Source organism: Nycticebus coucang, chromosome 2 (assembly GCF_027406575.1).
Source record: "Nycticebus coucang isolate mNycCou1 chromosome 2, mNycCou1.pri, whole genome shotgun sequence".
NCBI lineage: Eukaryota > Metazoa > Chordata > Mammalia > Primates > Lorisidae > Nycticebus > Nycticebus coucang.
In genome coordinates, this window is record NC_069781.1 from 40,318,227 (window position 1) to 40,330,765 (window position 12,539).

The window sequence follows — 12,539 nt, forward strand, 5'->3', positions numbered from 1 at the left end:
CGGTTCCAGGTAGACATGAATTTTGGGGAGACACTATTTAACCTAACACACTGACCAAGGTCCCAGAGCTATTAAGTGGTGGAGCAGGGATCTGAATCTAGGAGGCAATCTGACCGTACTCACCGCCGCTACTCCGTGCTGCCTTCCCCTTTACATCATGCTGACAATGTCCCAGGGGCCAGCTAACCATTTCACATATAATAACTAATTTATCCCCACAACAACCCCACTTTGTAGATGGGGAAAGTAGGCACAGAAGGATAAAAATCACCTTGGATTACAAAGCCAACAACTGGCAGACCTCAGATTTGAACCCAAAAAGGTAGTTTCCAGACAGAGTCCATGTCTGGATTATTTTCTTATTTTGTTTTATGAGACTGAAGAATAGATTGTGTCTTATTATTGATGAGTTGCCATTCAAGAACCCCCAAAATGACCAGGCAGGGGCGTCCCTTGAGTCTGACCTTGGTTGCTACTGGGCTCCCTGCGCTTGTGCAGACTGATCCAGACTCCATGTTCTTAACCACTGTGTTAAACTCCTTTCCAACTAGTGTCCTATCATGACAATATTCTGAGAATTAGGGCTAAGGTAATATTTCTCTTTCCTGAAAGTCTTGTGTTCTTCGTTTCATTATCAGACATGAAGAGTCCTCCTATTCATCTTGTTTCCCTTTTCTCCATGGCTGCCTGGATTCATCTCAGATTTGAGTGTCCAAATAAATACAGTTGCCATCTTCAGCCAGGATGCTGACATAATTTTCTATCTTTATATCCTGTGTTGGGTGTTCTTAATCTGGGCTTTTGAATAGGCTTCAGGGGGATCCACACACCCACTGAAATGATATGCAAACTGTTGTGTATATGGATATATTCATTTTCCTGGGGCAATGGTCCATAGCTTTAATCAGATTCTCCAAGAGTTTCATGATCTTAATCATCAAGATTTTTTTGCCATGCCTTTTACAACTTTTCTGTTTTTATTGGTTATGTTGCCTATGGAAGTTCATTTTAAGCATGTCAAAGCTTTTTAATTGTGGAAGTAGAATACTGTATAAGAACCACAAGCGAATGCACATCACACTGCCATCCAGTCTGAACTTTTAAATCCTGACTTTGCACGGAAGAAGTCTGCCTTCATGTCTCCTTCCCTCTTCCCTTCAAATTTACAACACTTCTGAGTAGTGTTGATGCCTCCTCGCCCCAGGTGTCTCAGGTTTCATTCCAGAACTGGCCAGGCACTCACCCCATGCTCATGACATCCAACTTGTCAGCAGGGTGCTGACCAGAAAGACAGCTCAAATGAATTCATTTATAGTTAAAAGAACCCAACAACACTATATTAATGGAATGGCTGGGAGAAACTTTGTGATAACTAACGCTCACCTAGGTGTTCCAAGTGTGGTGGTTTGTAGATATAGAATCGGTATCACTTATTAGATGTTTATTAGAGATTATTAGGAATTATTAAACTTATTACCTAATAAACCCATTAGAATTTATTAGAATCTCAAAACCCCACCCCATACCTACTGAACTAGACTCTGCATTTTCAAAAAGAGTCCAAGGGATTCAAATGCACATTAAAGTTAGAGAAGCACTGACAGACAACACGAGGACTCTCGGTTCTCAAGTTCATCAAACCTCGGAGAACACTTCAGTTTTTTGGAACACACACCCAACTGGATGACTGAATGAATTCCTATTGGGGTTCCCCATCTCATCACAAAAGGGGTAACGACACCTGCCATCCCCCTCACAGCATTACTGTGAGTTTCAAATGAGATCATGGATTCACTTACTAGCTACTCACTGTGATGGGGCTGACTGGGGCTGGGAGTTGCTGGGGAGCAGAATGGGGTAGTCTCTGTCCTCATGGAGCCCATGGCCGGCAGGGTGGGAAACAGGTTGCATATGCTGGCTGGTATTGTGTGACTGTCACAGAGCTTTCATTTGTTTATTTTTGTATTTTTTTACTCCTTCAGTGGTCAGCCATTTATTACAACATAAACACCTGTACTATGTGAGGTGCTGAGCTCTCAGGTGGACACTGGGGAAGCAGAAACCCCATGCTCACAGAGCTTTTAGTTAGCCAGAAACAAAGACAGTGATTCCATTTAGAACTCACTGTGGCTGGTGCTCTGAGGTTGGCGCAGGGGGCTGTGTGAGCACAGGTGAGGCAATGAGGCGGTATGCTTTAGTTTAAGGATGATCACAAGTTTGCTGGGTTGAAAAGGGGGAGAACCACCCTGCAGGAAGAGGCACAGCAGGGGAAAGGCCTGGAGCACGGTGGTCCAGCACACTTGCTCCATGACAGAAGGCATGAAGGACCTGGAGTGCCTAGAGATGACTTCAGAGAAGCAGCTTGGGGCCAGAGCACAGATGCTTAGGAATTGTCTTTATCCCACACTGACAGCGTCATAGCTATCTCAGAACACCTTTTAACAGCAGCATGGAAGAAGAAATGACTTGAGGCAATATTTTTAAGAGGCTCTGACAAGATCATCCAAAGAGAGAGCCACAGTCCTCAGTAGTGGTAGTGGATGTGAGGACAATGTAGGGGAAATTAAGGAAGGCAGCAAAGACAGAACTCGGTGAGGAAAAGAATGGGGCGGTGGAGAAGAGGCGGGTAGGAATCACGGATGGTCAGAGTTAAGCAGAGCAGCCCGGGCTGGATGCAAGAATTTGGGAACCGTGAGGTGATTGGGGTCATGGGAGTGAATGAGATTGTGAGAGGGTGTGGGGTGGAAAGAGATTTGGGTTAAGAGTGGCAGCAACATTTAAGGGAAAGGCAGAAGCGATGAATCCATGAAGAAGGCCGAGGGAGGCCAAGAGCCAGTTCTGCTTCCCTGGCTTCCTTGCGTGTGGCGAGCAAACACCTCAGTGGTCACGACTCATCATGTACCGGAACCATGTGGCCTAGGAACCACCGTGAGGTCCGCACCCTTGAATCCCAGAGTGAGTGGGAGCTGGGGCTGCCACTCCAGAAGATAACGGGGACAGGGATGTAAGACAGGACTTGTCTCCCCCTCCCTCCCTCTTCTCCCCTCACACGTACTACTGGGGTAACGTCCAGCCTGTTCACAAATCTGAGGAGCAATAAAAGAAATGCTGGAGTTTGTTTGGTTTTTCAGATCAAAGACCCAGCACCTCCTAACACAGAAGGGAACCTTCCGTATTGTGTCCTAGATTGACTCCAATGAGCTCATTGTCTCATTATCATTAAGCGCAAAGAGAGTCAGGTCCTAGCATAATTAACCAAAAGACCATTTCACAAAACAAAACAGAAGAGAGGAAATGGCCCCCAGAATTGTGCTATTCTAATTCACGTTTTCCCTTAGAAACAGGTCTGTGGTTTTAAACTGATAATGGCTCCTAGCAGTCCAACAATCAAGCTATCTGGTGTTCTGGTTTTAAGCAAAAAGTGAACTGGCCTCTTTAGAAATGTTGGCAGCCTGGCTGGTCCATTAGTAAGACTGAAAATCAAAACACTGACTGGAAAGGCCATTATGACTGGGCACAGCAGGAGTCATCGATAGATGATGTCATTTCAGGAATAAGCAAGCCAAGGTCATGAGGCCCCTGGGCAGGGTCAAACCACCCTTGATGGCCTCTCACCACCCTCTTTTGCAGATACTGTCATCTGCAGGGGATGCAGGGTCTGAGCCAGGACTCCATTCATTCATTTATTTATGTTTTTGCTCAGCCTGGTTCCAGGGGAGCTGGGAGTTCAGCAGGTCATTAAGTTAAGCCCTGGGGGCACACATCTTAGATTCTCTTTTAACTCTCTTCCCCTCTCCTGGCTCCTTTTCCTTCTCTTATCACACTCCTCATCCCAGGAGCACCTGCCCTATCCCCAGTTCTTACTACCCTCCTGCTCCCTTCCTTTCCCATCCAAGCTTTAGAAGGAGGCTAGGCTCTGTTTCTACTTGTTCAGTTCCCAAGAGTTCCTGCCTCTGCCTCTCATTAACACTAATAATATCACTGCAAGGCATGGGCGGGCTCTGAGTGGAGCCTTTTTCTGCACTGTCTCCCTTGTTCCCCGTGGCAGCCCATATAAAATGGGTGCTATTGTTGTGTCTATCACACAGGGAGGAAACTGAGGCTCGGACAGGCCAAGTCACGGGCATATCCCATTTTTGAACTCTGCAAAGTCACCCATGACTCTACCAATTTTGATGGCCCCTTCCCAGTCCCCACCCCACTCTTCTCCATCTCTCTGCAGCAACTTGGGAGAACTGTCCACCTCTCTCTTCTCTTGGCTCTTGGGAAGCCACTTGCTCCCCATTCCTTCCCTGACTCCTCTTCATAGGGTGGGTGTCTTGATTCCAAGTCCACTAGAGACCATCTTGTACAGCTCCTCATTACTGAGTGGTGGCAGAGCTGGGGCCAGATGACCTGACCTCCAGGCCAGTCCACCTCCTGCTGCTCAGAACTGCCACTACCCACTCTGTGCTTTCTGTTTTTGCTGAGCTGCAGGAGACCGGCACTGCCCAGGAGGAGGGACAAGGTGTGAGACCCTGATAAGGTGGGGCGGATGCTATTTTTAGAGGATACTGGCTTTCCATTTATGCTGGCAGGAGCCCCAGGGCCCATGACATTCTAAAATGTGGGGTTTTAAAACTAGCTTTTTAAAGATAATACACCAAAGTGATGGTGTTTTTGTTTTCACTCCCTGCCTGTAGGTTGTATGGCTTGAATTGATGGGAACTTTACCATTTGGTTCCATTTCTCCTTCATTGTTTTATCTGTAAGGCTTGAGATGGCTTTAGAGAAAACATAATATAAAGTAGAAACAAAAATGGAACTTCAAGATTGTCCAGGCAAAGGAAAGTCCTAGCTAGCAGAGGGCAAGGGGCATTGACGAGGTGCCCATAGAGCTCCACAGCCTGCCTGAGCTGCGAGAAGGGTTGGGGAAGAGAAGGGAAAAGCTGGCGGCCAGCAGTGTTTGCCCTTGAGAAGGGGGCTCTGCAGCCCTTCACAAAGGACAAAATGGCAGTCACCTCCAGAGAAAGATGAAGACCTTTGGGGTGCTGAGGGCCCAGCACCTGGGTTCAAGGTTTGGTTCTGTGATTTGGATATGGAAGAGCTTAGGCCAGGTCATCTCCAAGAGTCTCAGAGAGTAAATAGAAAGTGCTGCATACAGAGTCATTAATACTTGTAGCATTGGTGGGTGAGGGGTATGGGAGGGTGGTGGTGCTGCCCAGCTTGGAGGGGACATCATAGCTGCTGTATAGGTGGGGAAACGGTGACCAAGGAGTGCCTGGACTGGAACCCCTAGCCCTGCATGGTTCATTGGATCAAAACTGTCTGGGTCACATGCTTTGTCAAGGCAATGCGGTTTAGGCAGCAGAGCAGTGCCCATAAATCCCCCAGGGTGCACTTCCTGGGGGTGCTTGGCCCAGGCTGTTCCTAAGGGTCCTAGTGGGTCCTGGGATACGACTCAAGTTCAGGGGGCAGCCAGTCTCTCATTTTCATAGCCCCTCCGATGTGCAGCTGTGCCCTCAGCGTCCCTGGCCCGGAGCTGGTGAACAGGTGGGGAGAGCGCGGGCAGTCAAGAGCGCGCCCTGCGGCTCTCACGGCCCGGCCCGGGCTCCTACCTCAGTCTCGGGAACCACACCTCGCCCCTTCAAGCAGAGAAACTGAGGCCCAGAGAAGGGAGAGGGCTTGCCAAGGCCACCCCATGAGTTGGCGGAGTCCTGCCTCCAGGCTCTTTCCGGCTCCACCTGGCCGGGGAGCGCGTGTCGTGGCGCCTTAAACCTTGTCTCTTGCAGTTTGGGAAACTTTTCCTGCCCCAACCTGGCGCAGCACGAACCCGGGTTCCACATTCACCAGAGCCCTCCCGCCCAGGGTCCCACTCCCAGACTCTTACGGGAGGAGAAGAGGCCGCGCCCCGGCCCGACCCGGGCGAGCACCTGTACCCAGCGGAGCGCCCCGTGGGTGTGGAGCCAGCTGCGCTCGAAGCCAACAGGAGCGCCGGCTCCGCCCGGCCCCCGGCCATCGGCGGGTCTCCTCAAGAGAGGAGACCCCTTCTCCGGCTTACAGACGCGACGAAGAGGTCCAGAGCGCAGGGCGTCCAGGCCAGGGCCGCGCGCGCGGGGCGGCTGGGACGCGGACCCCGAGATCCGGGTTCCCCAGCCGGGAGGCAACCCGAGACGGCCGCTATTTATAGAGAGAGCCACGCTCAGTCCCTGTTGGCGGCGGTGGCGACAGCTGAATATTTTGCCCAGATATGGCTGAGGCCCCGGCGCGGGGGCAGGGAGCCCCGTGAGCGCGAGGGGGACCCCAGGCGGGGTGGGGGGCTTACCGGCACGCGGGGCGGCGGGACCGGCGCGGGCGCGGGCGGCGGGAGAGCGCGGGCGGCGGCCGCGGTGCTCGGGCGGGCGGCGGACGGACGAGCGAAGCGTGGGGCTGGACAAGCTCCCGGACGGCCGCGGGCGGGCGGGCACTGTGGGCTCGGGGGTGGGAGCCAGGGGCGGGCCCGGCTTCGAGCTGTCACCGCGCCCCGCCCCGCCGCCGCCTTCCCTCCCCCTCCGCTCGGGGGCGCCGGGGTGCAGCGCCCTGACCCCAGGCGGGAAGCGACACCTGCGGAGGGGAGCGCTGGGGAGTCTGGCTCCGCAGCCAAGTGAGCGCGGGTCCGCCCCTGTTCGGGTCTCGATGTCCCTACTTGTACCAGGAAGAGTTTAAGCGAAGGTAGGATTATCTGGGAAAAGGTGGACAGCCTGACATTCCGGAGGGGTCTAGAATTTAAGCCTCCAAGAATCAGAAGTACTCAAAAGTGAAAGAACAAAGCCAGCCAAGCAGCTCCTGTGCTTTTTCCTTTGATTGAAGCAAAGAACTGTCCCAGCTTCCCACGGCCCAGCTGGGTCTGGTATGAGTGGAAGCTTTAATACTAATAACAATCATTTCGTGAACACGTAGTTTCAACACACAGTCAAAGCCATTCTCTCTACACAAAAATAATGAAACCCAAACGTCTCATACAAAGGAATTTGTATGGACATAGGGAGATGTCTCATTTTAGATTATTATGGGGAAGTTTTTGGTTTGTAAACCCTAATAAAATTAACACAGTAATCCTTGTGTATAGAATATTAATAAGAAACTTATTAAAAACAATCTTGTTTTCAAGAAAATGTACTCCTATAAAACCCTCACAGCTGTAAGAGAATGCTCTTTTCAAGGGGTATGTGCCATATATTTTACAGGAAGTAATGATTTAGTATTTCAAATTATTTTAAAACATTTTTGTTGTGAATCTAATTAGAACATACAACATAAGTTGTGTGTCATATGTGCGTACAACATAACATGCAGCTTCCTAACTTTCTATAGTGTGAATACCTGTGCAACTACCACTTAGGAGACACTGACAGCTGCCCTGAAGCCCACCTGTCCCTGCTGGGTCACAACTCCCTTCCAAAGATGTTCATTTTCTTGTCCTTTATGGTAATCACATTCTTACTTTCCTCTTCCATCTATAGTTTGTCTTCATCTGGTCAACTCTGTGTTGTGAGATTTACCTGTGATGTTTCACGCAGCTGTAGTTCTCTCTTATTGTTTTTCATTGAATAAAATGTACGGGTTGTAAAAAATCAATTTTACTAGTAATGGACATTTAGGTTGTTTCCAGGTTTCAGCTATTAACAAAGCTGCTGTGAACATTCTTTGCCAAAATCTTCCTGTACAAGTGCACACACAGCTGGATCACAGAGTATCCCTAACCTCAACTGTAGCACAGGTAAGGCTGAACTCTTCCAAAGTCAGAGAACCATTTTACCCAAAGCTTCACAATTCCAACACTTAAATTTAACAAAAATTGAGACACTGTAGCCATTGTAGTATATGGGTAATTTCATTGAGGTTTGAACTTGTACTTCTCTGTGTCCTCATAGATTGACACACGTTTGTCAATGTTTTAACATTTTTTTTTTTTGTAGAGACAGAGTCTCACTTTATGGCCCTCTGTAGAGTGCCGTGGCCTCACACGGCTCACAGCAACCTCTAGCTCTTGGGCTTACGTGATTCTCTTGCCTCAGCCTCCTGAGTAGCTGGGACTACAGGCGCCCGCCACAACGCCCGGCTATTTTTTGGTTGCAGTTTGGCCGGGGCCATCTCCCACCCTCGGTATATGGGGCCGGCGCCTTACCAACTGAGCCACAGGTGCTGTGTTTTAACATGTTTTTTGGCTAGTTGGATTTTTTTTTTGTGGAGCAATTGTTCTAATTTATTGTCCATTTTTCTTCTGGAGAGTTTTTTGTTTATTGAATATATTGAATAGTCTCTGTGTTTGCCTTTCCTCAACTGTATTCTTTTATCCTGTGCTTTATCTTTTCACTTTATTAATGTCTTTTGGACAGGTGTTCTAAGTTTTCACACAGTATATTAAGTCTTTTTGTTCGCTGGTGGCACTTTCTGCGTCCAATTTAAAAACTCTTTCCTGTTCTTGCATTATAAAGGGTCAGGGTCATATTTCATTTGTTTGTCACACTGTCTCAACACTAGGTTAATTTTTCTGTTATACCAACAAACAAGTTTTATTTTAAAAAGTAAACATTTCTAAAGTTAGTGAAAGAGAAACCACTTCTTCCTTACTTGCAGAAAATTTGCAGATTTTTCTTTTTAGGAAAATAAACCATTATAAAAAACACTTGTACTTCTTTAGTTCACTTAAACACTGTCACATTTTTATTTCATCATAAATGATTATTTTAATCACTAGCATTCGTATTCTTGAATTTTGAATCACCTTAGCTTCAAATGTTATAAATGTGAGTTTTAAAAAGCTAGAGAGATGATTTGGACATTTAAAATAAAAAACTTAGGCTGGGTGTGGTTGCTCACACCTGTAATCCTAGCACTCTGGGAGGCCAAGGCAGGTAGATTGCCTGAGCTCTGGAGTTAAAGACTAGCCTGAGCTAGAGTGGGGCCCTGTTTCTAAAAATAGCTGGGTGTTGTGGCCCGGGCTTGTTAGTCCCAGCTATTCCGGAGGCTGAGGCAAGAGAATCACTTGAGCCCAACAGTTTGAGGTTGCTGTGAGCTGTGATGCTATGGCACTCTACTAAGGGTGACAAAGTGAGACTGTCTCAAAAAAACAAAAACAAAAATAAAAAATTTCATTGAGGTTTGAACTTGCACTTCTCTGTGTCCTGTGTTTCTGTATGCTGACAAACACAAACTTAAAACATCTGGTCTTTACTAGCCTCTATTTTTTCCTAGATTTTCCAAAATGAAAACAAGGAAATGATTTAAGAATTTTTTTTTTCTTGTGGTTTTTGGCCCAGGCTGGGTTTGAACCCGCCACCTCCGGAATATGGGACCAGCGCCCTACTCCTTGAGCCACAGGTGCCGCCTGATTCAAGAATTTTTATCTCCAGCCTGGTTTGCTCCCTGTAGTCCACTCCTTATTTCCAATAGTTTATGCACATCTTCTGTCTGCACAGAAATCTAATCATCACCTCAGATTGTTCAAGATCAAATTTTTAAGTTTCTCATTCACACTGAGTAAGGTTCATTATCCTAGGCTCTTAGATCAAGGGTTGGCTCCACTCTTTTTCCTATCTCCTCTATCTAAGCTAATAATTCTAATCAAAAACTTAAGTCTTCAGTATTTTTTCTTCATTCCCACTGCTCCAGGATCAGTCCAGGGCCTCCCCACCTCATCTTTGGACCACTGCTAAAGGCTGCAACCTATCCATCTGCCAGTCCCTGCACTCAGCAATTAGCAAGCACACACACAATGAGTTCCTGGTGTGTGCAAGATGTCATTCTACCTGTTTCCTACTGTGGGTGCTATGGAGAGTGGTGTGCTAGAATCTGTTATACTGATCACAAGATCTGCTTAGGTGTTTCTTTTCCCAACTCTAAATTCAGTCATGTCACATTATTAGCTGAAAATCAACATTAGTGGGACTGTTTACAATATGGGAATTGTCAAAAACTACAAATCAAGGCTTGTACAAATCACTTCCCCACCCAGCAGTACCAGTTGTCAAACGTTTATACCAGTACATCACCGGATAAAGAGATGACTAAGACTCACGTCTCCCTCAAGGGGCCCACCATGTAGCTGGGTGATTGGGTGCACAGAAAACTAGTTACATACTACAAAGAACAGTAAGGTATGGGCAACCAAGAGAAGTATAATCAAAGTACAGTGGAGTAACAACACTGTAGAACAGGAAAGGCTTCCTGGTCAGCCCAGGAGGACAAGTAGGATATTAACAAGCAAACACAATGGTGGAGAGGGAGAACAAGTTGCAGGCTGAGAGAACAGATAAGCAAGTTTTGGGATGGGGAGGGAGAACAAGGCTGGCTTCAGAATGTCGGTAGTCCTAGATGAACATGTGGAGGTTCAGGGACTAGATAAAAGTCCAGTGAGGCAGGGAGTGGTGGACCGTGTGGTTGTCTAAGGGGATTGTAGAAGGCCTCCCTGGGCAATGAGAAGCCTCTCAAGATTTGGGGTGAGTGGCATGCTGATTTGCCTGAGCTGCTCTGTTAGCAATGCTTGTATGCTAAAGCCTGAGGATAAGTTTTCACAAGCTTTGGTGATAACTTGCTTTGGGACATACCACTACATTAGGGTCCAGTTAAGTCATAAAATTGTCAATTAAACGGGAGAACTGAGAACTGCATGGAAGACAACATAACTAGAAAAGGAAACTTTATATTAAGGTTGTAAAGCCTAGAAATTACAAGGTAGTCAGTTTGTATATTGATAAACATTTTTATTCTAATATTATAGTAATAATTCAAGTGCAATTTTCTTTGAAAAGTCAACTCTGTTAAAACAAAACTTGTTAAATATCTTCTGTCAAACATAAGCATATTCTTTTCAATCCTCCATAGCAGTCAGAGCCATGTAGCAGAAATAAAGATTTTTTTTTTAAGCCTACTACATTTTGTTATTGCTAAAAAATCTGAATTAGTTGTCAAGGTCTCAGAAGCAGTGATTAATTAACTTTAGAAAGCTCTATCAGGTACTCTGACATAAAATCATGAATCCAAATATCAGTGTCTGGCAGTGATGTGTCCACTAAATAGACCACTACTTTCCGGTCCCAAGGGTTAGTGTTTTCAATAACTGTCTGCACCAGTGCCACCAGAGGTTTCTTCTCCACATGATTTCGAAACACCATCGAAGCCTCCTCAGACCACTGGTTGCACTTCACTCCTAGAAGAAAGAGAGGGAAGTGAGGGTCAAAGGAGCCTTTCTTTGATCCATTACAATAGAAAAAACTATTTAGTCAATTCCAAGGTAGCTTAAGCATCTCAGGTTAGAATTGCCTACACTGAACCACAGTTGCTGAACAATCTGAAAGCAGTCCAGCTTACAGTTTGTCTACTCTGAATGAAGTCACTTCAGTAAGCCTTTACACACAGACACAAGTTGCATTTGAGATTTCACGTTGTATTAGAAATGAGGTAATGATGACGTCAGCACATTTCCCAATATTAAAGAACATGGAGATCCAAACTATTAATCGAGATATCCAGGGGGAATATCAATGATATTAATGTTATTTCTTTTAAAGCTTTTTTTCTGAATGACCAAATATAGTAAAAATAATTATGGTATGATTTATGGTATAATATTTCAAAATTATACACAGCGCTATGGAAGAAGCACTGGATTGAAAGTCAGGCGACTCAGTTACTATTATATTTGATCTTAGAGGAATCAGCTGATCTCTCGGGTCTCTTCTATCACGAAGATGAATCTTAAGCCCCAGGCATCTTTAAATCTATACAACTTCTGAACTTGAGAATCGATTTAGAGAATTCTAAATTAATTTTGAAAACAAAATTAAGGCATGAACATATGTTTTTCGAGAAATACTATTAAACTAATATAAATTAATTCCACATATATTGGATTAGACAAACTATAAATCAAGGCCCAAAGGAATGAAGGTCTGAGAGTTTTAGAGATGATCTTGGAAAATTTGCTTGGCCTCTCTCTATATTCTTTACTAAGAATTTCCCATAGAAGAAGCCTAAAAGTCTTATTTTTATCTCCAATAGCCCTGACATTTTTTGAGCCATATTATTTAGAAAGGAGAATGGTAATCCTTCTATAGAGCTCTGCCAATAAGGTGAGAGATGACCTCACAGTATGGCTCCCTTCTATGACCCAGGAAATTGTATTCAAAGCCACACTGTGCAGGTGCAAAGAATGTCCATATCCCTAGGTAAAGGGGTCAACTACAACTTGAACTTTACCTTAGAAATGAAAAGAGTATAACCTAAACATTTGTACCCTCATATTAATCTGAAATTAAAAAAAAAAAAAAGAACGCCCATGTCAAGTCATATGTAATGAAGCAACAGCTCACTGGGAGAGGGTAATCACCTCGTGATATTATTTGTGAGCAGGTAAGGGTTAATCTCAAGGTTTTCAGAAATCCTTAAAGCATTCTAATTTAAACACTCCCATGGGGGGGGGTTCCACACTTAAGATTTCAGGTAGTTCTGTGGATCTAGGGATATTACAAAATAATTCAAAGGGCTTGGCTGGATGTCAACAAAATCTACCAAAGTGA

The 12,539-nt window shown here is 45.7% G+C and overlaps 2 protein-coding genes across 5 annotated transcripts in view; both read right to left on the reverse strand.

The window, feature by feature from the left end:
* The window catches only part of TMOD1 (tropomodulin 1), an 85,917-nt gene extending 79,554 nt beyond the window's left edge, over window positions 1-6,363 (reverse strand). The window contains exon 1 of one of the 2 annotated variants that reach the window (XM_053568190.1): window positions 6,305-6,363. The gene's annotated coding sequence lies outside the window, so the exon portion shown is untranslated. Of the gene's footprint in view, window positions 1-5,869; window positions 6,112-6,304 lie in introns of those variants that run through there. The other variant, XM_053568180.1, reaches the window with a different exon arrangement.
* A 4,344-nt stretch (window positions 6,364-10,707) lies between these two features.
* The window catches only part of TDRD7 (tudor domain containing 7), a 91,360-nt gene continuing 89,528 nt past the window's right edge, over window positions 10,708-12,539 (reverse strand). For all 3 annotated transcript variants that reach the window (XM_053568207.1, XM_053568213.1, XM_053568223.1), the window contains one exon: window positions 10,708-11,170. In XM_053568207.1, coding sequence (XP_053424182.1) covers window positions 10,950-11,170 — 221 coding nt within the window. In that variant the 3' untranslated portion in view covers window positions 10,708-10,949. The remainder of the gene's footprint in view (window positions 11,171-12,539) is intronic.